At 44.8% G+C, this 26080-nt stretch overlaps 1 protein-coding gene across 2 annotated transcripts in view; it reads left to right on the top strand.

Annotated features, from left to right (window-relative positions):
- Positions 1–26080, top strand: part of LOC135524499 (septin-7-like) — a 38877-nt gene that overhangs the window by 4613 nt on the left and 8184 nt on the right. Inside the window, exons 2-5 of one of the 2 annotated variants that reach the window (XM_064952083.1) lie at positions 2094–2190; positions 21433–21539; positions 24808–24908; positions 25066–25200. In XM_064952083.1, coding sequence (XP_064808155.1) covers positions 2094–2190; positions 21433–21539; positions 24808–24908; positions 25066–25200 — 440 coding nt within the window. Of the gene's footprint in view, positions 1–2090; positions 2191–21432; positions 21540–24807; positions 24909–25065; positions 25201–26080 lie in introns of both variants that reach the window. The other variant, XM_064952082.1, reaches the window with a different exon arrangement.

The raw sequence follows: 26080 nt of genomic DNA, 5'->3' as shown, positions 1-26080 counted from the left end.
AGAAGATAGCCCTATTTGGTAAAATACCAAGTCCATATTATGGCATGAACAGCTCAAATAAGGAAAGAGAAACGACAGTCCATTTTTTTTTTTTTTTACCTTTATTTAACCAGGCAAGTCAGTTAAGAACAAATTCTTATTTTCAATGACGGCCTAGGAACAGTGGGTTAACTGCCTGTTCAGGGGCAGAACGACAGATTTGTACCTTGTCAGCTCGGGGGTTTGAACTCGCAACCTTTCGGTTACTAGTCCAACGCTCTAACCACTAGGCTACCCTGCCATTACATGAAGGTCAGTCAAGTCTCTTCAAGTGCAGTTGCAAAAACTTCAAGCGCTATGATGAAACTGGCTCTCATGAGGACCAACACAGGAAAGGAAGACCCAGAGTTACCTCTGCTGCAGAGGATAAGTTCCTTTTGAATTATCAGCCTCGGAAATTGCAGCCAAAATAAATGCTTCACAGAGTTCAAGTCACAGACACTTCTCAACATCAACTGTTCAGAGGAGACTGTGTGAATCAGGCCTTCATGGTCCAATTGCTTTAAAGAAACCACTACTAAATGACACCAATAAGAGGAAGCGCCTTGCTTGGGCCAAGAAATACAAGCAATGGACATTAGACCAGTGGAAATCTGTCCTTTGGTCTGATGAGTCCAAATGTGAGATTTTTTGTTCTAACCATCGTGTCTTTGTGAGACGCAGAGTAGGTGAATGGATGATCTCTGCATGTGTGGTTCCCACTGTGAAGCACCATCTGTGATGGTGTGGGTTGCTTTGCTGGTGACACGTGATTCTGTGGTCAGTGATTTATTTAGAATTCAAGGCACAGCACGGCTACCACACCTCCAGGCTGTTTAAGGGCTATTTGACCAAAAAAGAGAGTGATGGAGTGCTGCATCAGATTTCCTGGCCTTCACAATCACCCGACCTCAACCCAATTGAGATGGTTTGGGATGAGTTGTACCGCAAAGTGAAGGAAAAGCATGATTGTTGGAAAAGCATTCCAGATGAAGCTGGTTGAGAGTGTGCAAAGGCTGGCTACTTTGAAGATTCTGAAATATAAAATATATTTGGATTTGTTGAATCCTTTTTTTTGGTTACAACATGATTCCATATGTGTTATTTCATCGTTTTGATGTCTTCACTATTATTCTACAATGTAGTAAAAATAAAGAAAAACCCTTGAATGAGCAGGTGTGTCCAAACTTTTGATTGGTACTGTACATATAACTAGGATTAAAGTGACTAGGCAACAGGATAGATAACTTTAACAGCAGCGTATGTGATGAGTCAAAAGAGTAAGTACAAACAGGGTCAATGAAGATAGTCTGCATATATTGCTTGGGGGTAGAAGCTATTCCGGGTCCTGTTAGTTCTAGACTTGCTGGCCATGTGGTAGCAGAGAGAACAGACTATGACTTGGGTGGCTGGACATACCACAAAGTGTTTGCTATCTTAGCAGCCCTATTGTTTCCTGATTCTGTAGGATAAGTGAGAGGACACATGTTTTCAGGGTGGTAGACAGTGGCCCACTGGGTTGCTGTGTAGGAGTGACTAGTGTGGCCCCTCTCTCTCTCTGAGTTTTCCATTGGGACACACACGAGAGCCGTTAGCAGGGGTGAGCAGCAATCAATTGTACTTGCCTTGTGTAGCGTGCATGACAACGCGCTGGGAGAGGATGAGATTACAGCAGGCAGGGGGAGAGGGAGGAATGGAGAAATACAGTACCAGAGAGAAGGAGAACACACAACTTGGGAAGGCCTTGGCTGTCATCTGGTGCGAGATCCATGGTCTCCATGATGACGTCTCTCAGATGATGGATATGATGGATATGATACAACTGGTAAATAAACAGGGGGAGCAGTTAGACTACCTTACCCATTTTACTCACCCCCCCCCCCCCCCCCCAAAACCCTGTTCCAGTTTTACCCCTCTCCTTCAATGGTGATTTGTCACTCCCGGCCAGAGAGATTTGAATCTAAAACCAACTCTTTGTCTCCGTGGGAGTGTGTACGCACATGCCGTGTACACAATCTCAAGGTGTTTGTCCCCCCCGGAAGATTCCAGAGTAACTCTGTGTTTTCTTCCAGCAGAGGAATCTGGAGGGGTATGTGGGGTTCGCCAACCTCCCAAACCAGGTGTACAGGAAGTCAGTGAAGAGGGGCTTTGAGTTCACACTGATGGTTGTTGGTGAGTCACTTTGTCTGCTTATTTTTTTTTATGTCTGTCTGTCTGTCTGAAAAAGGAATGTAAACCATGCCATTTGAGGTTTAATATTTAGTTTGAATGGATTGTGTGGATCGGTGTGTTTTTCCTATGTCTGCATGGAATTGAAGTTGAAATGTCATTGGACATTTTGAGTTATGACAATGTGTTAATTATTTGTACATCTCTATACTGGAAAACTTGTGGATTGAAGAATTAGCAAACCACAAAATGTATGAATGAACTTGTTGGAATCTGGTGTCTAAGAAGATAAGATGGGTAGAGAATGTAGGCTTGATGGGTTATACACATTCAGACACACAATCACATGTTTATTGAATCATCACTCTGCATGAGGCAATTGATGTCAGGGTATACAGTATTCAAATCAAATTTTATTGTTCACATACACATATATTTAGCAGATGTTATTGCTGGTGTAGTGAAATGCTTGTGTTCCTAGCTCCAACAGTGCAGTAGTATCTAAAAAAAGATTCACAACAATCCACACATCTAAAATAATGGACTTAAGAAATATATAAATATTAGATTGAGCAATGTCGGAGTGGCATTGACTAAAATACAGTAGAATAGAATACACTATATACATATTAGATGAGTAAACCAGTATGTACACATTATATAAACATTATGAAAGTGACAAGTGTTCCATTATTAAAGTGGCCAGTAATTCCATGTCTATGTATACAGGGCAACAGCCTCTAAGGTGCAGAGTTGGGTAACCGGGTGGAGGCCGGCTAGTGATGGCTATTTAACAGTTTGATGGCCTTGAGATTGAAAAACAGCTTCTGTCTCACTGTCCCATCTTTGATGCACCTGTACTGACCTCGCCTTCTGGATGATAGCGGGGTGAACAGGTAGTTGCTTGGGTAGTTGATGTCCTTGATTTATCTTTTCGGCCTTCCTGTGACATCGGGTGCTGAAGGTGTCCTGAAGGTGTCCTGGAGGGCAGGCAGTGTGCCCCCGGTGATGCATTGGGCAGACCACACCACCCTCTGGAGAGCCCTGCGCTTGTGGGAGGTGCAGTTGCCGTACCAGGCGGTGATACAGCCTGACAGGATGCTTTCCATGGTGCATCTGTAAAAGTTTTAGGGGCCAAGCCAAATTTCTTCAGCCTTCTGAGGTTGAAGAGATGCTGTTGCACCTTCTTCACCACACTGTCTGTGTGGGTGGACCATTTCATATCGTCAGTGACGTGATGTGCCGAGGAAATTGAAGCGTTCCTCCTTCTCCACTGTGGTACTGTCTGTGGATGGGGGCGTGCTCCCTCTGCTCTTTTCTGAAGTCCACAATCTGCTCCTTTGTTTTGTTGACGTTGAGGGAGAGGTTATTTTCCTGGCACCACTCTCCTAGTGTCTCGTCATTGTTGGTAATCAGGCCTACTACTGTTGTGTCTAGAGGTGTACCGATTATGATTTTTCAACACCGATACCGATTATTGGAGGAGGACCCCCCCCCCCCCCAAAAAAAAAGCAGATACCGATTTAATCTGCCGTTTAAATTTTTATTTATTTATTAATTAATTTTTAATGAAGACAATTACAACAATGCTGAATGGACAATTTTATTTTAACTTAAATAAAATAAATTTAGTAATAATGAAACATTCAATTTGGTTTAAATAATGCAAAAACACAGTGTTGGAGAAAGCTTTTAAACATGGCACATAGTGCACTAACGTTCAAGTTCCTTGCTCAGAACATGAGAACATATGAAAGCTGGTGGTTCCTTTTTTAACATGAGTCTTCAATGTTCCCAGTTAAGAAGTTTTAGGTTGTAGTTATTCTAGGAATTATAGGACTATTTCTCTCTATACCATTTGTATTTCATTAACCTTTTGATTATTGGATGTTCTTATAGGCACTTTAGTATTGCCAGCCTAATCTCGGGAGTTGATAGGATTGAAGTCATAAACAGCGCAATGCTTGAAGCACAGTGAAGAGCTGCTGGCAAACGCAGGAAAGTGCTGTCTGAATTAATGCTTACGAGCCTGCTGCTGCCTACCACCGCTTCGTCAGACTGCTCTATCAAATATTAAATCATAGACTTAATTAGAATATAATAAACACACAGAAATATAAGCCTTTGGTCATTAATATGGTCAAATCCGGAAACTATCATTTTGAAAACACAACCTTTATTCTTTTAGTGAAATACGGAAGGGTTCCGTATTTTATCGAACGGGCGGCAACCCTAAGTCTAAATATTGCTGTTACATTGCACAACCTTCAATGTTTTGACATAATTATGTAAAATTCTGGCAAATTAATTAGTCTTTGTTAGGAGGAAATGGTCTTCACACAGTTCAACGAGCCAGGCGGCCCAAAATGCTGCATATACCCTGACTCTGCTTGCACAGAACTCAAGAGAAGTGACAATTTTCCTAGTTAAAAGAAATTCATGTTAGCAGGTGATATTAACTAAATATGCAGGTTTAATTTTTTTACTTGTGTATTGATTTTAAGAAAGGCATTGATGTTTAGGTATATTGGTGCAACTACAGTGCTTTTTTTCGCCAATGCGCTTGTTAAATCATCACCCGTTTGGCGAAGTAGGCTGTGATTCAATGATCAATTAACAGGCATCGCATTGATTATATGCAACGCAGAACACGCTAGATAAACCATGTGTAGTTAACTAATGATTATTTTAAGATTGATTGTTTTTTATAAGATCAGTTTAATGCTAGCTAGCAACTTACCTTGGCTCCTAAATGCACTCGCGTAACAGGTGGTCAGCCTGCCACACAGTCTCCTTGTGGAGTGCAATGTAATCGGCCATAATTGGTGTCCAAAAAAGGCGATTACAGATTGTTATGAAAACTTGAAATCGTCCCTAATTAATCGGTCAACCTCTAGTTGCCTCGCCTGCAAACATGATTGAGTTGGAGGCGTGCGTCGCCACGCAGTCATGGGTGAATAGGGAGTACATGAGGGGGCTGATCATACTTCTCTGATGTAAGGACTGCTTTCCATGGGAATAAAGACTGGGTATGTTGGTTTTTGTCTTTTTCATGTCTGCCAACTGTACACACACTCTCTCTTCCTAACAAGACTAACAGTGTCTCTCTCTCTCATTCATTCTGTCTCATTCTCTCTCACAGCCAACCAGCATGACATGTCCCACATATATCACCCTCTGGTTTGGGTTTCCTGTTTGGTAAAGTGGCACTGGGAAAGGGCTGCATGTGGCAGCATTCAATATCAACAGGATTGGATTTCTCCTTACAGCACAGATCGATACGCATGTAGATATACAGTACAAGTTAAAAGTTTGGGAATATACAATGTATAAAATAGTCAAAATAAAGGAACTCTGGAATGAGTAGGTGTGTCCAAACTTTTGACTGGTGCTGTATACGGACTCCGATGTGATACTTTTAGTTTGAATTTGTTTGGTGCGATTCTATTTGATTAGTGGAACAAATCGATACAAATCGGTTCTATATGATTCGATTCACGAACAATTGTTTTATGAACACTTTCATTTTTACATTCTAAATTCATACTTATGGCGCTCAGGAGCTGAGCTGAGCGCGTGTGTGTGTGTGTGTGTTTGAGCCGAGCCATTGGGCTGACTGAGCATCTACCAATATCAGATTACGGGGGAAATGTATGTTTTTGTCCCCCACTTTTAATCTGAAATCCTAATCACCACTAATGAACTTTTCATAGAGCAGATTAAAATGTTTTGAGGTAGTAATATCAATACTTGCCTTTAGAAATGAGCTATGACATTCTCTTTTTCACTCAATCTCAAAAGTGAATGGTTTTGACTGTTTGGAACTTCACGCCTTGATCACACCGACAGTGTTATTGCGCAAATGGTAGGCAGCGTCATCTGGATATGTGTGAACAAAAGTTCAACATTAACATTCTGCTACCATTTCTGTCAAGCTGTCTACGCATTCATTTTGACACATGCGTTCGATAAATCCAACGTATGCACCACACAGAACGCACTGAAACTGCCTCTCCAACGCAATGAGTTTGAAATGAATGTTAACTCAGCAAAAAAAGAAACGTCCCTTTTTCAGGACCCTGTCTTTCAAAGATAATTCGTAAAAATCCTAATAACTTCACAGATCTATATTGTAAAGGGTTTGAACACTGTTTCACATGCTTGTTCAATGAACCATAAACAATTAATGAACATGCACCTGTGGAACGGTTGTTAAGACACTAACAGCTTACAGACGGTAGGCAATTAAGGTCACAGTTATGAAAACTTACGACACTAAAGAGGCCTTTCTACTGACTCTGAAAAACACAAAAAGAAAGATGCCCAGGGTCCCTGCTCATCTGCGTGAACGTGCCTTAGGCATGCTGCAAGGAGGCATGATGACTGCAGATGTGGCCAGGGCAATAAATTGGAATGTCCGTACTGTGAGACGCATAAGACAGCACTACAGGGAGACAAGACGGACAGCTGATCGTCCTCGCAGTGGCAGACCACGTGTAACAACAGCTGCACAGGATCGGTACATCTGAACATCACACCTGCGGGACAGGTACAGGATGGAAACAACTGCCGAGTTACACCAGGAATGCAAAATCCCTCCATTAGTGCTCAGACTGTCCACAATAGGCTGAGAGAGGCTGGACTGAGTGCTTGTAGGCCTGTTGTAAGGCAGGTCCTAACTAGACATCACTGGCAACAATGTCGCCTATGGGCACAAACCCACCATCCCTGGACCAGACAGGACTGGCAAAAAGTGCTCTTCACTGACAAGTCGCGGTTTTGTCTGTGATGGTGATGGTCGGATTCGCGTTTATCGTCGAAGGAATGAGCATTGCACAGAGGCCTGTACTCTGGAGAGGGATCGAGGTGGAGGGTCCGTCATGGTCTGGGGCGGTGTGTCACATGTATGTATGTAATGTAATGTTATGTAATGTTATGTAATGTTATGTATAACTTGTTCAATTTATGTCTGTTATGTTCATACAAATTTTTACACATTGTTAAGTTTGCTGAAAATAAACACAGTTGACAGTGAGAGGACATTTATTTTTTTGCTGAGTTTACTTCTGGTGTACCAAAACACAAGACACTGTCAGTGTGATCAAGGCGTAACATCCTCTGCAATGCAAACACAGAGTTCCATTGGTGTGATCAAGGCGTTACGGAGGAGAGTCCCGACCAGTGCGAATCGCAAATAATTATTCCTGTCCGTGTTATTAAATAACACCTTTACCCTGTTCATGTAAAAATGACCAAAAGCACTGACAGTTGTCATTTAGTACGGTGAACCTGGCAATCAAAGTCCCAATCAGTAGTTAATGTGCAATCAGCAAGATGTGAAATGTGACCCCTCCTGTATCCTACACAGCTCTTCTGGTAAAAAATGCATTTGGTAACAGTGACCCAGCAAATTACATTGGTTGTCCCTCAATTAATGAAGCCTATTATTTAATATTTTGTGAAAGCCATTTTACAAACATCTGAATGCTGAAGGTGCTGTGTAGATGTAGCCTACGAATTTTCGAACAGGGATCGGGTAGGCCTACCTGTCGTTGCCGCGAGCAGCTGCGTCTAATGCAAAGTGTACACAGTTGTTATCTGACTTGTAGATCAACGTCATACTCCGTTACATGCATGAGTTTGATAGGCTGAAGAAGAGGGAGCATCAATTCAGTCACAACAGATTAGATGTATTTTCAGAATGAGGCCGAAATGAATGAGTAAAACATTTGAATTGGTTTTCTTATGGATGCATGCTTCCGCGGACCAATGCACTCGCATGTTACGCATCGGTTCCCGGTTCAAATGTTTATCTGTGAATCATTCCATCCCTACTTTCAGCCTTGTTACATATGGGCCTCTCTTTAATTCTTTAATTCTAACCACTGCATACCCCAGCTGGGCCAAACGTTACACGTACAACATGTGAAGTGTGGAAGAGCGAACAAGCACAAAAGTGTTTGAGAGAGACAGTGAGAGACACTGAGTGTACAAAACATTAAGAACACCTGCTCTTTCCATGACACCGACTGACCAGGTGAAAGCTATGATCCTTTATTGATATCACTTGTGTCAGTGTAGTTGAGTGGGAGGAGACCAGTTAAAGAAGGATTTTTTTATGCCATGAGACAGTTGACACATGGATTGTGTATGTGTGCCATTCACAGGGTGAATGGGCAAGACAAAATATTTAAGTGCCTTTTGAACGGGTTGTGGTAGGAGCCAGGTGCACCAGTTTGTATCAAGATCTGCAATGCTGCTTGATTTTTCACGCTCAACAGTTTCCTGTGTGTATCAAGAATGGTCCACCACCCAAAGGACATGCAGCCAACTTGACACAGCTGTGGGAAGCATTGGAGTGAACATGGGCCAGCATCCCTGTGGAAGGCTTTTGACACCTTGTAGAGTCCATGCCCTGACGAATTGAAGCTGTTCTGAGGCCAAAAGGGGTGCAACTCAATATAACACATTTAGATGCACACTATTGCGAAACTCTACCTCTATCACTGTGAGAGTGTTAGAGAGTGCACTTTCAAGCAAGTAGAGTGAGCTGTAGCTGTGTGAAGATTGGCTGTAATGGAAGCCAGCTGGGTTCACTGTTTTGACAGGCTAGGGATCTGTCTGGGTCTTGACAAAGTGAATCCACTCGCTTGTTAGAGCCCAGTCGCTTGGAAGTGTCTCCACTGTTCCGCTGTCACTCTGAGACTGATGCCACAGAACTTTTGCTCGGGACAATTTTTTTCCCTCCAAAAATCTGGAAAGGATTTAAACCTGTTTCCTGGCTTTTTGGCCAGCTGGCAGTTTCTGTAGCTAACTTTGGAAAGATTGGAAAGATCCGTGCTGCTGTACAAGGTTATCCAAATCCATGATCTACTGTAGGAACAAAGTGGAGTCTAAACAGCCCACTATAACAACTCACCTCACAAGACCTAAGAATTTACAACCCTGCACAACACTTGGAAGTGTAGCTTCTCTTTACTCACAGTCAGTGCCTAGCAGTGGATCCCAGTCTGTTATCTCCTGTCAGCCATTATGTCTGTCTACTTGCCTGCCTGCCTGTCTGTCTCCTGGTTGTGTGTAAGCTCTCTGTGTGCGTTCTGATAAGAAGGTCTGACAGGCTTAGCTCTGACTGGCTTGCTTGCTGACCTGGCAGGGGACCCAGGCTTTGGCTGAGTAATCTATGGGATTAACTGTAGTTTTCTTTGTGTAGTTCACTCACCAGTGTTTGTACTGAGGCCTTGGCTTGGCCCACATCTCCTCTACTACCCATTCATCTTCCCCTAGCCTATATAACAGTCCTCCACCATCCCATATTCAATGGCAGTCTATTTTCACCTATTGGTTTCATCCAACTCATCTTTTTACTGTCATCTGCTAACCCTTGTTTACTGTTCACTGACCAAAAGGATAGCATTACCTTAGAAGCATAGAACCATGAAAAGAAAGGATGTTTTCAGAAATCGATGTTCCAGGTGAATCGTAAAGGAAGTCTCATCACATTACATTACAAGATGACAGAGCCACTAAGAAAGTAATTGAGAAATGTATTTCTCAATGATTTATTATGGCCCTTGGCAGTAAGACACAGCAGGATAATGTGTGTGATCAGTGGGACTGCTGCTGGGTGTGTGAGTGACTGTGTGTGGGAGGCGCTGCTGCTACAGAGTGTGCACATGTCCTGAATGACCTCACACGTGCTGTTTCTGTTTAGACTCAGAGGTTCAAAGTTAAACTTTTATACATTACTCACTCTCTCTCACATCTCTAGAAACTGGCTCACATTGTCTATTTTAAGATCAGGTCTTTATAGTCAGTGGAGTGTAGCCAATCTATCTGTAAGGCTACCAGAGTATTTCTCTTTGGACTCAATACACTTGCTAATCATTTATAACAGTTTGAGGTTATCAAGATTGCCCTATGTCCATCCTTGTGAGTTGCAGATCTTTATCACAATTGAGATGACCTTTGACCCTACTGCAGCCATCCCTTTTCTCCTGAACAATAGAGTTTATCTACTGAATTCAGTCCCACTGAAACATCCCCACTCACATTCTCTCTCTTCCCTTCCCCCTCTTACCCTTTCTTGCCTCTCCCTTCCCCCTCTTTCTCCCTTCTCTTTTTAGTGTGTGTCGGCCAGATGTCTCAATTGTCTCCGATTCAAGCCCACATGTCTGTTAGTTAGGGGAGGAGAGCTCTGTGTTTGTCATTGGTAAAGAGCTACAGGCATACCGACTATAAGCACCAGGAGCCCCTTTCTGTTGGGTGAGGAGAGGAGAGAGGAGCAAGGGGTCTGGCCGGGCACGGGAGGGGCGCTGGGTAAAGGGGCCTGTCAGGATGTCGAGGGCCAGCTGCTGCCCCATGGGTAATTTTTGGTTGGCCATTAGTATGTTGACAGGAAGAAAGTAGAGATAAAAAGCCAGGAATGTTAATAATCTCCTGGGAAATGTACCCTGTGTGTCCATCTGTATGTCTGTCCCCATAGCCCTTTCAATCAGTCGCTCTCTAACGGTTCTTCACTACTCTACATCCGCTCCCTCCCTATCTGCATTTTCTCTTCACCTGACTCTTAGTCTCTCCCTCTGTCCCCCTCACACTGCTCAGTTAATGTTCTTGTAATGAAAGAAAGAGGGGGGTGAAAGGGGGTTCAACCAGCCATCCATCCATGCAGCTCTGGGTCATCAGGGACAGGGTCTATTTATGGAGAGTGTGTTTCCAGAGATCATGTGAACCAGTATTTAATTAACCTCTTGAAACTCCCCATCCCGGATCCGGGATTGTGACTAAGCCTCAGGCTCATTAGCATAACGCAACGTTAACGATTTCTGAAAATCGCAAATAAAATTAAAATAATGCGTTTGCTCTCAAGCTTAGCCTTTTCTTAACAACACTGTCATCTCAGATTTTCAAAATATGCTTTTGAACCATAGAAATTGACTAATTTGTGTAAGAGTATGCAAAGCTAGCATAGCATTTTGTGTAGCATGTAGCACGCAACATTTTCACAAAAGCCAGATAACCAAATAAATAAAATCATTTACCTTTGAAGAGCTTCTGATGTTTTCAATGAGGAGACTCCCAGCCACATACCAAATGCGCAGTGTTTCCTGAAAGCGTCTGTGTGTAGGAGAAATCGTTCCGTTTTCTACATTGCGCCTGGCTACCGAAACGAACCGAAAATGCAGTCACCTACAACGTGAAACTTTTCCGGATTAACTACATAATATCGACCGAAACATGGCAAACGTTGTTTGGAATCAATCCTCAAGGTGTTTTTTCACATATCTCTTCATTGACATGCAGTTCATGGAAGCTTGCTTCTCTCTCTGTGCCCCATGGAAAAATACTGGCAGGTGACTTTTGCGCACCAATTTCGGCGCAGGACACCGGGCGGACACATGGTAAATGTGGTCTCTTATGGTCAATCTTCCAACGATCTGCCTACAAATACGTCACAATGCTGCAGACACCTTGGGGAAACGACAGAAAGGGCAGACTCATTCCTCTTGCGTTCACAGCCATATAAGGAGATCATGAAAGACAGAGCCTCAAAAATCCTTGTCATTTCCTGGATGCCAAGTCATCTTGGTTTTGCCTGAAGCTCACGTTAAAGGGCACGCACAGAGAAGATATTTGTATTTCTGGACACGTCAGAGTGTTTTCTTTCGAACAGTAGCAATTATATGCATAGTCGAGCATCTTTTTGTGACAAAATATCTTGTTTAAAACGGGAACGTTTTTCTTCCAAAAATGAAATAGCGCCACCATAAGTGTAAGAGGTTAACTGAGAGGAAGGCTAATTCATTTGGACTTGCCCTCCGGGGGGGGGTGTGAGGTGAGTGAGACTATCATTGGTCAAAGCTGTCAGCTAGTTTGTACCACAGAACAGCCACTGTCACAACTAACTGTATGTGGTATGTCAACTGTTGTTGTACCATGATTTTGACCCCCATGAGTTACCATAGGGTCAGGGGAGACTGGTGGGAGGCGCTATAGGAGGACAGGCTCATTGTAATGGCTGGAATGTAATAAATGTTTGTTTGAAACCGTTCCATTTTTTCCATTCCAGGCTCTGCATTAGGTTAATGCTGATATCTGGCAAACCAAACTAGTGTGCTCGCTTGAAAAATGATAAAAAAACACAATAGTACTGTTTGAGACACCATAGCCAGTATAGCCAGTATACACTTCCTCAAAATAGCCAGAATCTAAGATAACTCAATAAATCTGTCATTAATTTTGACGTTTTTGCCGAGGACATTTTAGTCGTGCAATTTTACATCCAACTAAAATATTATTCCAAGATGTCGTAGCAGTGCAGATGTGTTTTGTTCGTCCTCTCGTGTACTTTTGTATTTTTTGTATATATTTCAATTTTATGTTCAATCTCTTCTCCATTTTAGTTCAATTATACCTTCCGGTAACCTGCCTCACCCAATGTGATACGGAACCGCTATTATTTTACATTTTCTTTAGACCTTATAGCAAGAACCACCTAGCCATCAGAAGCTAATTAACTAAAGCTATTTAGTCATTGTTAGCCACTGCTAGCAGCCTTTACCTTCTGCACAGATACCAGCCCTTTTTTTTTTAGCTTGGATAATACTCGCCAGCCTAGCAGTAATGGACTGTCTCTCCACTACAACGCCGGATTCATACCGTAAACCCTGGACCATTACTCCTGATCTTCACAGCTATCTAGCACCCACCGAGTTACCCAGTACCGAAGCTATCTCGGCCTACTCAGTTGTTCACCCGGACTCGACCCAAACACGGCTAGAACATACTACTCCACCAGATAATTGCCGTAAGCTCTGGACCTTGGCACCGGATCACCGCTGCTACCAAGTGGCAATAGTGGCTAAAGCCCCTGCCCCGAAGCTAGCACCAGTTAGCTGTGAGACAGGCGCATCTCCCGGCTAGAACACTAAATTACTACAACTACAATACCTCTTTCGCCATCTGGCTTGGATCCTTAGTCGACACGGCACCCAACCGCACCACTACGACTGGTCTGTCGACGAATATTCCATCCGCTGTGCCTTCAACTGGCCTCCGTCGGAGCAGACGCATCTACTAGCCCCGGGCTACTAACTTTAAACGCTGTGTCGCTAATGTAGTAGCGACTACTCCGCGGCTTCCCTGTTCCATCTATTGCTGCCCCCTGGACCCTATGATCACTTGGCTACATAGCTGATACCTGCTGGACTGTCCATTAATCACTGTACTCCATTTTGTTTATTTTAACAACCCTCTCTGCCCATTCATCGCCATTTTACCTGTTGTTGTTTTAGCTGACTAGCTGTTGTTGTCTCACCCGTTGTTGTCTTAGCTAGCTCTCCAAATCAACACCTGTGATTACTTTGTCTCGCTGTATGTCTCTCTCATATGTCAATATGCCTTGTATACTGTTGTTTAGGTTAGTTATCATTGTTTTCGTTTACAATGGAGCCCCAAGTTCCACTCATTATACCTCCTTTGTCCCACCTCCCACACATTAAAGCCAGCTTATCCAGAGATACAACTTCTCTTATCATCACTCAGTGCCTGGGCATCCTCTGCTGTAGCCACACCCCACCATACCCCTGTTTGCACATTATGCCCTGAATCTATTCTACCACGCCCAGAAATCTGCTCCTTTTATTCTTTGTCCCCAACACTCTAGGCGACCAGTTTTGATAGCCTTCAGCCGTACCCTCATCCTACTCCTCCTCTGTTCCTTGAGTGATGTGGAGGTAAACTCAGGCCCTGCGTGTCCCCAGGCACCTTCATTTGTTGACTTCTGTGATCGAAAAAGCCTTGGTTTCATGCATTTCAACATCAGGAGCCTCCTCCCTAAGTTTGATTTACTCACTACTTTAGCACACTCCGCCAACCCTGATGTCCTTGCCGTGTCTGAAACCTGGCTTAGGAAGGCCACCAACAATTCTGAGATTTCCATACCCAACTACAACATTTTCCATCAAGATAGAACTGCCAAAGGGGGAGGAGTTGCAATCTACTGCAGAGAGAGAACTTTGCAGGCTGTCATACTTTCCAGGTCTATACCCAAACAGTTTGAACTTCTAATTTAAAAAATGAACCTCTCCAAAAATAATTCTCTCACTGTTCCCGCCTGCTATCGACCCCCTCGCTCCCAGCTGTGCCCTGGACACCATTTGTGAATTGATCGCCCCCCCCATCTAGCTTCAGAGTTCGCTCTGTTAGGTGACCTAAACTGGGATATGCTTAACACCCCGGCAGTCCAACAATCTAAGCTAGATGCCCTCAATCTCACACAAAGCATCAAGGAACCCACCAGGTAGAACCCTAAATCCGTAAACATGGGCACCCTCAGACATTATCCTGACCAACTTGCCCTCCAAATACACCTCCGCTGTTTTCAATCAGGATCTCAGCGATCACTGCCTCTGCCTGTATCCGCTATGGGTCGGCGGTCAAACGACCACCCCTCATCACAATCAAACGCTCCCTAAAACACATCTGCGAGCAGGCCTTTCTAATCGACCTGGCCCGGGTATCCTGGAAAGATATTGACCTCATCCCGTCAGTCAAGGATGCCTGGTCATTCTTTAAAAGTAATTTCCTCACCATCTTAAATAAGCATGCCCCATTCAAAAAATCTAGAACTAAGAACAGATACAGCCCTTGGTTCACTCCAGACCTGACTGCCCTCGACCAGCACAAAAACGTCCTGTGGCTGATTGCAATAGCATCGAATAGTCCCTGCGATATGTACCTGTTCAGGGAAGTCAGGAACCAATACACACAGTCAGTCAGGAAAGCAAAGGCTATCTTCTTCAAGCAGAAATTCGCATCATGTAGCTCGAACTCCAAAAGGTTTTGGGACACTAAAGTCCATAGCGAACAAGAGCACCTCCTCCCAGCTGCCCACTGCACTGAGGCTAGGTAACACGGTCACCACTGATAAATCCATGATAATCGAAAATTTCTATAAGCATTTCTCAACGGCTGGCCATGCCTTCCTCCTGGCTACTCCAACCCCGGGCAACAGCTCCCCTCCCACCCCACAGCTACTCGCCCAAGCCCTCCCCAGCTTCTCCTTCACCCAAATCTATACAGCAGATGTCCTGAAAGAGCTGCAAAAACTGGACCTGTACAAATCAGCTGGGCTAGATAATCTGGACCCTCTCTTTCTAAAACTATTTGCCGCCATTGTTGCAACCCCTATAACCAGCCTGTTCAACCTCTCTTTCGTATCGTCCGAGATCCCTAAAGATTGGAAAACTGCCGCGGTCATCCCCCTCTTCAAAGGGGGTGACACCCTAGACCCAAACTGTTACAGACCTATATTCATCCTGCCATGCCTATCTAGTCTTCGAAAGCCAAGTTAAAAAACTGACCATTTCGAATCCCACCGTACCTTCTCTGCTGTGCAATCCGGTTTCCGAGCCGGTCACGGGTGCACCTCAGCCACGCTCAAGGTAATAAACGATATCATATCCGCCATCGATAAAAGACAGTACTGTGCAGCCGTCTTCATCGACCTGGCCAAGGCTTTCGACTCTGTCAATCACCGTATTCTTATCGGCAAACTCAATATCGTTGGTTTTTCTAATGACTGCCTCGCTTGGTTCACAAACTACTTTGCAGACAGAGTTCACTGTATCAAATTGGAGGGCATGTTGTCCGGACCTCTGGCAGTCTCTATGGGGGTACCACAGGGTTCAATTCTCGGGCCGACTCTTCTCTGTATATATCAATGATGTCGCTCTTGCTGCGGGCCATTTCCTGATCCACCTCTATGCAGACAAACCATTCTGTATACTTCTGGCCCTTCCTTGGACACTGTGCTAACTAACCTCCAAACAAGCTTCAATGCCATACAACACTCCTTCCGTGGTCTCCAACTGGTCTTAAACACTAGTAAAACCAAATGCATGCTTTTCAACTGTTTGCTGCCCGCACCCGCCCGCCCGACTAGCATCACCACCCTGGACAGTTCCGACCTAGAATATGTGGACAACTATAAATACCTAGGTGTCTGGCTAGACTGTAAACTCTCCTTCCAGACTCATAATAAACATCTCCAATCCAAAATCAAATCTAGAATCAGCTTTCTATTTCGCAACAAAGCCTCCTTAACTCACGCCGCCAAACTTACCCTGGTAAAACTGACTATCCTACCGATCCTCGACTTCAGCGATGTCATCCACAAAATAGACTGCATCCAGTTTGCTGAGTAGTGATGGAAGCTATCACAGTGCCATCCGTTTTGTTACCAAATCACCTTATACTACCCACCACTGCGACCTGTATGCTCGAGTCGGCCCTCGCTACATATTCGTTGCCAGACCCACTGGCTCCAGGTCATCTATAGGTCTATGCTAGGTAAAGCTCCACCTTATCTCAGTTCACTGGTCACAATAACAACACCCACCTGTAGCACACGTTCCAGCAGATATATCTCACTGATCATCCCCAAAGCCAACACCTCATTCGGCCACCTTTTCTTCCAGTTCCCTGCTGCCAGTGACTGGAACGAATTGCAAAAATCGCTGAAGTTGGAGACTTTTATTTCCCTCACCAACTTTAAACATCAACTATCTGAGCAGCTAACTGATCGCTGCAACTGTACACAATCCATCTGTAAATAACCCACCCAATCTACCTACCTCATCCCCATACTGTTTTTATTTTATTTACTTTTCTATTTTGCACACCAGTATCTCTACTTGCACATCATCTGCTCATTTATCACTCCAGTGTTAATCTGCTAAATTGTAACTATTCGCTCCTATGGCCTATTAATTGCCTACGTCCTCATGCCTTTTGCACACACTGTATATAGACTTTATTTTTTCTACTCGGTTATTGATTTGTTTATTGTTTACTCCATGTGTAACTCTTGTCTGTGTCACACTGCTTTGCGTTATCTAGGCCATGTTGCAGTTGCAAATGAGAACTTGTTCTCAACTAGTCTACCTGGTTAAATAAAGGTGAAATTAAAAATAATAATTTTGACGTTTTTGCCGAGGAGATTTGTCGTGCAATTTTATTTTTCATATTTTTTTGTTGTTGCATGAAACAAGTGGTTTCTTATTCAATGACAACAGACTTTATTGAAGAATCCCTGCTGTTGACCAATCACCGGCGAAGAGGTGTAGACTTCGGCCCCGAACTACAGCTTGCCTCCAGAAAAGATATTGTGTGCCCGAACAGCTCAAAAAAAACTCAAGTCTAAAATGTCGTCATAATATATGGACCAACTTGTAATTTGTGATGCATCCTCTTTGGAGCAGTTCTATTCGGTGTTTGGTTAGTACCCTGTGTTGTGGCTGGGCTGTTGTGGCTCTCTTGCTGCTTTTCCACTGAAACAGTGTTACACTAGTGTATACACCATTATGTTGTGCTAGGGAAGTTGTTTCCATAGCTAGGGCTGACAGTGAGCAGAATCAACAACCTCTGCATAATCAAAACAGTTGCTTTGTGAAAAGGCGTAGCCTAGTGGATAGCCTAGTGGTTAGAGCATTGGACTGGGTAACTGAAAAGTTCAAATCCCTGACAAGGTACAAATCTGTTGTTCTGCCTCTGAACAGGCAGTTAACCCACAGTTCCTAGGCCGTCATTGAAAATATGAATTTGTTCTTAACTGACTTGCCTAGTTAAATAAAGGTAAAATAAAAAATAAATGTAAATTCAAGCTGAAAAGTACCAGTTGCCTGGCTTTGGCCCTAACTGAGAGCAGGTTCTCCGGAGCCATGGCCCAGAGAGAGACTGGTGCCGGCCCGCGATATAGAAACAGAAAAGTCTGAGCCTTTTGGGTAAAACACCATGGTAAATCCTGACTGGAAATGCACCATTTAAGTGAAGGGTTTGGGGAGATGGGGGCCAGGGTGGTGTAATTGATCTGGGACAGCAGCATGAGGGGGATGGAGGGAAGATGAAGTAGGGGTTGGTTTTTAGATGGTAGGAAATGGTTCAAGCTCTTTTTGGTAATAATAGGCATACAGAGTCTAGGAAAAGTATGTGAACCCTTTGGAATTTCCTGGATTTCTGCATAAATTGGTCATCAAATTTGATCTGATCTTAATCTAAGTCACAACAATAGACAAACATAGTGTGCTTAAACTAATAAAACACAAATTATTGTATTTTTCTTGTCTATATTGAAAACATAATTTAAACATTCACAGTGTAGGTTGGAAAAAGTATCTGAACCCTTAGCTTTTGGAGAAGTCATTAGCCTACTTGGAGTCAGTCAGCTAACCTGGAGTCTAATCAATGAGATTGGAGATGTTAGTTAGAGCTGCCTTGCTCACAAAATGTGAGTTTTCTATTCACAAGAAGCATTGCCTGAAGAGATCTCAGAAGATTTAAGATGAAGAATTGTTGACTTGCATAAAGCTGGAAAGTGTTACAAAAGTATCTCTAAAAGCCTTGATGTTCATCAGTCCACAGTAAGACAAATTGTCTATAAATTGAGAAAGTTCAGCACTGTTGCTACTCTCCCTAGGAGTGGCCATCCTGCAAAGAGGACTGCAAGAGCACAGTGCAGGATGCTCAATGAGGTTAAGTATAATAGTGTCAGCTAAAGACTTACAGAAATCTCTGGAACATTCTAACATCTCTTGACGAGTCTACAATTCATAAAACACTAAAGAGGTTTTCATGGGAGGACACCACGGAAGAAGCCTCTGTCGTCCCAAAAAAAAAACATTGCTGCAAATCTGAAGTTTGTAAAAGTGCACCTGGATGTTCCAAAATATTCTGTGGACAGATGAAACTACAGTTGAGTTGTTTGGAAGGAACACACTGTGTGGAGAGAAAAAGGCACAGCACACCAACATCAAAACCTCATCCCAACTGTAAAGTATGGTGGAGGGAGCAGCTTTCCTGCCTCAGGGCCTGGACAGCTTGTTATCATCAACAGAAAAATGAATTCCCAAGTTTATCAAGACATTTTGCAGGGGAATGTTAGGCTGTCTGTCCGCCAATTGCGTCACCCAACTTCTGTTGAGCTTCAACAGGGCAACGACCCAAAACACAGAAGTAAATCAACAGCAGAATGGCTTCAACAGAAGATGATATGCCTTCTGGAGTGGCCCAGTCAGAGTCCTGACCTCAACCTGATTTGAGATACTGTGGCATGACCTCAAAAGCAGTTCACACCAGACGTCCCAAGAATATTGCTGAACTGAAACAGTTTTGTAAGGAGGAATGGTCCAAAATTCCTCCTGACTGTTGTGCCGGTCTGATCCTCCACTACAGAAAACGTTTGGTTGAGGTTATTGCTGCCAAAGGGTCAACCAGTTATTAAATCCAAGGGTTCATGTACTTTTTCCACCCTGCACTGTGAATGTTTACACGGTGTGTTCAATAAAGACATGAAAACATATAATTGTTTGTTATTAGTTTAAGCAGACTTTGTTTATTGTTGTGACCTATACGAAGATCAGATCAAATTGTATGACTAATTTATGCAGAAATACAGGTATTTCCAATTTCACATACTTTTTCTTGCCACTGTATAAAGGATAATAGATATATTATTTCTCCACGTATCAGTGTTTGGTTATTCATTTGCTTTTCTCGCCAACATCAGCAAGCGGTCACACTCACCCTCAAACTAACAAAGGATGAGGAGGCTCTAGGCTAGTGACCAGAGCTGAAAGCTCTTCAGCTGCATTTCTATGCTAGGATTCCAATAGAGTTAATATTGCATTTCTGAAAGTTATTATTTTATTTTTAAGTATCCTGTATTTTATTTTTTTCTAATCCAGTGATCCTAATTCTGTTCTCCGCAGTGACTAATTAAACCCAAAACGCAGATGAATGTCCCAGGACCCAGACTCAGAACAGGGTCTCTCTCTATCTGGGTGTTATAGATCCATGCTGCATGCATGAGAGGCAGAGAGAAACAGATGATCCCCAATACCAGATTTCAAGGCCACAGAGAGGGGAGGGTGACTGGCTGTGTGTGACTGGCTTCCATTAGAATGCCTTTGTAACTTCTATCGGGCTCCAGGGCATGTCTTCTCTGCTTTAGCTGCACACTCCTGACCCTCTGTGGTCCCCCTCCATTCCCCTCAGAGAGACGTAGGAGATGCACTTACGTCCCACCCCCCTTCTGGTTTGGAAGGGTGACCACCTCCAGCATGGGCGAGGGGCTGGGATGTGTCGATTTACCCAGCAGTTACAGTGTGTCTGTTACCTCCTGGTTAAACAGTGTGTTTAAAGAGCCAGGGATCCTGTAATCTAGTGCTGTTTATCAGCCAGCAGTGAGCTGAGAAGTGTCTTGGTGCGGAGGAACCGCCCAGAGTCTGCACCTCAAAGAGCGGGTCTGTGTGAAGGTTAAGAGAAACACTGGAATCTGAGGATTTCACAACTGTTCAGGACAACCTGATAATTATCTGGGATTCAGTCATCATAATTTGTGGTGGCAGATGATTTGGTTGTAAATGTAATGTAGTATTGTATGCAGAGATGAACACATACAACCCCACTCATCTTAACAGTCAGTCATTATCAGGCAGTATTGATGGAAGAGAGAGGGCCCCATGAACCTCCCCTCAAGTTTGTTTTATGTTGTGCTGTTACAATTTCCAATAAGTGATCCCCTTAACCCCAAGAACATGTCTTGGAGCAGTAGTATGGGTTGACTTGTGGTGGGGTGCCCCCTGCTGGGACCATAGTGGTAGTGCTGCTGTTGCTCAGCTGCTAGTGGGTTGGTCCTGCTGGAGCATGCCAGGCAAACTTCCTTTTACCATCCCCTACCCCCTGAACACTGGAGCAGTCACTCCCCAGCACAGTTTGCCAGATGCCCACTCATTAGTCACTGTAACATGTAAGTGGGAGATGTGTGATCTGTAAACTAATGGGTCATATAGTCAAACAGTCAACATGCCGAATGATTCCAATGTCAGGGTGGGAAGAAAGGGGAAGGAACATTGGGAAGAGAGATGGTGTTTTATTCCCTCCGACTTCACGCTGACTCTCTGGCAGATGCACTTTTGACCTTTCCCAGTGAGACACGGAATCAGCTTTGTATATCCTGTGCTGCAGTTCTTTGGGACAGAGATTAACTTCAAACCTTAGACTGTGACTGTGTCACTACAGGGTGTGTATGATGTTAGTAAGTGTGTTGAAGTGTATGCATAGGCAAATGAAGGCTTAACTGTATGCTGAAACATGTTGGTTTTACCTATGTTATTTTAGCTATGGTGTTGGTGGATGACATGGATTGACAATGTAACTGATGTCTGATCTCCTTAACTCCTCCCATAGGTGAGTCAGGATTGGGGAAATCCACTCTCATCAACTCCCTCTTCCTGACTGACCTGTACTCCAAGGATTACCCAGGGCCATCCCTACGGATCAAGAAGACTGTTCAGGTAGCCCACATCCCTCTCTCATCGACCTCTCACCCCTGACCTAACCTACCTCTCATTCATGTTTGTCTCGCTTCAGGACTGGCACTACTCCCAAAAACCATCCATTCTCTCTCTAGCTGGTTCCAACTCCCCCTGGGCTCAATCCTCCCTCCTCACCTCTCTAACCATCCCCCATATCCAAACACATGTGGGAGTTCAACACAACCAAAGGCCAGAGATCACACAGCAAACAAACCTAATTACCACTGGATGGTTACGGTGGCCAGGTCAGAGGCAACGCACCCAGAGAACCAGCAGCCTTATATGGCCTTGATAAAAAGGAGATGGACAGGTGAAGAGGCTGCATCTGGAGGACCAGGGGAGGGGAGGGAGGGGTGTAGGCTAGTTAAGGGTATTTGGGGAGGTTTGTGTGGTCTCGATTTAGAATGGGGACAAGGAGGGGAGGGGAGGGGAATAAGTTGGACTCAGGCGTGCTGGTTCCTCTTGGTGCCTGAAGGGGTCAGTAGGAGGTTAGGAATGTTCCCATGAAACTCAACACCCAGTGGTGACTTTCCCACCAAACACTAGACTGCCATCTGAGGCATCCTGTAATAACCTCCTGTCTTTATGACACATATGCAAAGGCACACACACACACAGGGGTGGTGCTTGATATTTGGGTTCATACTGAGAGCACTGATGTGTTGGGCGTTAGTAACCATGGCAGGCACGTGCACAGATCGGGGTCTACCTGTTCAGAGCACCTAGCCCTTTGCTCTACCACTCGCCAAGTGCCCTTTGTGGGTGGTGACATTTTTTTAAATTTTGTTCTGAATCCAAGGTAAGTCGCCTTGACGTCAAGTTCGCCACCCCCGGCTGTTGGTTGGTTGCACCTGTTGGTCTGCCCTGTACGGAGCTCGCACGCCCCCGGTATCCAAACACTCATGTCTTGAGAAGCAGTCACCGGTCAAGTGTGTGTTGTTGGCTACCTAGTTTAAATATCAACAGTACTGCCGCAGCAGCAGCATAACATTTTATTAACACTTGATCGTGTAACTGAAGTGTTATCAACAGTATTGGGTCTGGTTGTCTGATGGCCTACCCACAGTAGAGGGGCAGAGAGACCTAGAGAGGAGCAGCTGCATCCACGACCCTCTGACCCAACTCATCCCTTCTTCAGTCAGGAGCTGCATCCACGACCCTCCGACCCAACTCATCCCTTCTTCAGTCAGGAGTTGCATCCACGACCCTCTGACCCAACTCATCCCTTCTTCAGTCAGGAGCTGCATCCACGACCCTCCGACCCAACTCATCCCTTCTTCAGTCAGGAGCTGCATCCACGACCCTCCGACCCAACTCATCCCTTCTTCAGTCAGGAGTTGCATCCACGACCCTCTGACCCAACTCATCCCTTCTTCAGTCAGGAGCTGCATCCACGACCCTCCGACCCAACTCATCCCTTCTTCAGTCAGGAGCTGCATCCACGACCCTCTGACCCAACTCATCCCTTCTTCAGTCAGGAGCTGCATCCACGACCCTCCGACCCAACTCATCCCTTCTTCAGTCAGGAGTTGCATCCACGACCCTCTGACCCAACTCATCCCTTCTTCAGTCAGGAGCTGCATCCACGACCCTCCGACCCAACTCATCCCTTCTTCAGTCAGGAGTTGCATCCACGACCCTCTGACCCAACTCATCCCTTCTTCAGTCAGGAGCTGCATCCACGACCCTCCGACCCAACTCATCCCTTCTTCAGTCAGGAGTTGCATCCACGACCCTCTGACCCAACTCATCCCTTCTTCAGTCAGGAGCTGCATCCACGACCCTCCGACCCAACTCATCCCTTCTTCAGTCAGGAGCTGCATCCACGACCCTCCGACCCAACTCATCCCTTCTTCAGTCAGGAGCTGCATCCACGACCCTCCGACCCAACTCATCCCTTCTTCAGTCAGGAGCTGCATCCACGACCCTCTGACCCAACTCATCCCTTCTTCAGTCAGGAGCTGCATCCACGACCCTCCGACCCAACTCATCCCTTCTTCAGTCAGGAGCTGCATCCACGACCCTCCGACCCAACTCATCCCTTCTTCAGTCAGGAGTTGCATCCACGACCCTCCGACCCAACTCATCCCTTCTTCAGTCAGGAGCTGCATCCACGACCCTCCGACCCAACTCATCCCTTCTTCAGTCAGGAGTTGCATCCACGACCCTCCGACCCAACTCCATCCCTTCTTCAGTCAGGAGTTGCATCCACGATGTTTGGGTCAGCCAGATCCACAGTGTAAATGTGGAGGGGTAGACTTGGGGCAAGTGAGCTGTGATGTAGCCACTGAGGGGTAGACTTGGGGCAAGTGAGCTGTGTGATGTAGCCACTGAGGGGTAGACTTGGGGCAAGTGAGCTGTGATGTAGCCACTGAGGGGTAGACTTGGGGCAAGTGAGCTGTGTGATGTAGCCACTGAGGGGTAGACTTGGGGCAAGTGAGCTGTGATGTAGCCACTGAGGGGTAGACTTGGGGCAAGTGAGCTGTGTGATGTAGCCACTGAGGGGTAGACTTGGGGCAAGTGAGCTGTGTGATGTAGCCACTGAGGGGTAGACTTGGGGCAAGTGAGCTGTGTGATGTAGCCACTGAGGGGTAGACTTGGGGCAAGTGAGCTGTGATGTAGCCACTGAGGGGTAGACTTGGGGCAAGTGAGCTGTGTGATGTAGCCACTGAGGGGTAGACTTGGGGCAAGTGAGCTGTGATGTAGCCACTGAGGGGTAGAAACGGGAAGAGTATTTACATTCCAATAAATCTCTTAACAATCTCTTATGTTTGTCAAATGGTCACATTCTGTCTACTCAGATTTAACTGAATTGATGGGTGTGTATTTTGGGGGTTTTCTTTGTTTTTCATTCACTGAAGTTGATTTTTAAGCAGATATGCTGACACACACACACACACAGTCAAACACTTACAAAAGTGTTTTGAATGCTTGATATATGCCCAGCTTTTTGAGTGTTTAGAGAGACTGAAAGGGATCAACCCTAAATAACTACCCTTGTGAAACGAAAGTATGCAGCCAAACAGCGAGCCGCTGAAACTAACAGCAGCAGGGAGAGAATGATATATTAGTCTCCTAAACTGAGAAGAAGAAGAAGAAACCAACACTATATCACTGAGTCCCAGCTGCCACTCTGATCAAGAGAACGTGATGACACTATTGATGAACTGTAGTGTGTTGAGGCGGTGAGGGATAACATGGGAACTATAGAGTGCTGTTTAGGAGAAACTGTGTTGCTGTTTTACAGGTGGAGCAGTCCAAGGTTCTGGTGAAGGAAGGGGGGGTCCAACTCACTCTCACCATCGTCGATACACCGGGGTTTGGAGATGCAGTGGATAATAGTAACTGGTGAGTATTGGGAGTAATTGTGAGCATGTATGAATGACAGTTTGTATGTTGTGTAGGAGTGAATATATGCTCTCTGAGTCAATGAGAGCCTACATGTAGAGTAAACAATATTTTCCTATTTTCTCTCTCTCTCTCTCCTTAATCATCCCCCTCTCAGCTGGCAGCCTGTCATTAACTACATTGACAGTAAGTGTGAGGACTTCCTGAATGCGGAGTCCAGGGTGAACCGAAGACTGATGCCAGACAACAGGGTTCACTGCTGCCTGTACTTCATCGCCCCCTCTGGCCATGGGTGAGTACTGACACTGACAGGCCTTGTAAGGACAGGCCCTTTGTCCTGGACCAGTACTACAATGATGCCGTAGAACATACAGTATGTATGTATGATGCCTATGCTACCCACCTTGTCTCTTAAAGAGACTCGTATGAGCTGAAGCACACTTGTTATACAGTATGTGTACTGGATAACATGGATCATAGAAATTCTAGATATAAAAACATTCCCTCTATATAATAAAATATGCCATTTAACAGACGCTTTTATCCAAAATGACTTCGTCATGGATGCATTGATTTTACCTATGGGTGGTCCTGGGAATCGAACCCACTACTCTGGCATTGTAAGCGCCAAAGCCAAGCTCTACCAACTGGGCTACAGAGGACCTCTTCCCTGTGCTGCTTCTGAGTTAGAGTACCCACATATTTGTATGTGTATTACACTCATTGTTATATAAGCCATGATGCTATTGCTTCTATAAGCTTTTGATCATGTGCCTTTGCCTTTATCTATGCTTCTCTGCCTGCCTATGTATGTGAGGCCGAACGTGAACATGAGTGGACTGGATTGTAGGCGTAGCCGTGGGTCCACATATGTGAGTGGGAAGTGAGAGAGAGATGTAGGCTGCCAATGTTGTGACCCACAAGGTTGCATAACACCCACTCGACTGAGCGTGCTCTGTGGAAGATGAGCGTTCTCACCATCACTGAGCCAGCTAATCAGGAGGCAGCAGCTCGCTGAGGAGCCCCAGAGCTCAGAATCCCTGGGAACAGGAGGTTTTAGTTTCAGCCTAGAAAATTGCCTCATATCATAGCACACCCTATCCAACTTCACACCTTTTAACAAACCATGATTGCTGTAATTATATGCAGCAATAAGGAGTAGGGACACATGG

The sequence above is a fragment of the Oncorhynchus masou genome, chromosome 31, assembly GCF_036934945.1.
Source record: "Oncorhynchus masou masou isolate Uvic2021 chromosome 31, UVic_Omas_1.1, whole genome shotgun sequence".
Taxonomy (NCBI): domain Eukaryota; kingdom Metazoa; phylum Chordata; class Actinopteri; order Salmoniformes; family Salmonidae; genus Oncorhynchus; species Oncorhynchus masou.
Note: the sequence above shows the minus strand (reverse complement) of the source record. Positions and strands in the feature narration are given on the sequence as shown.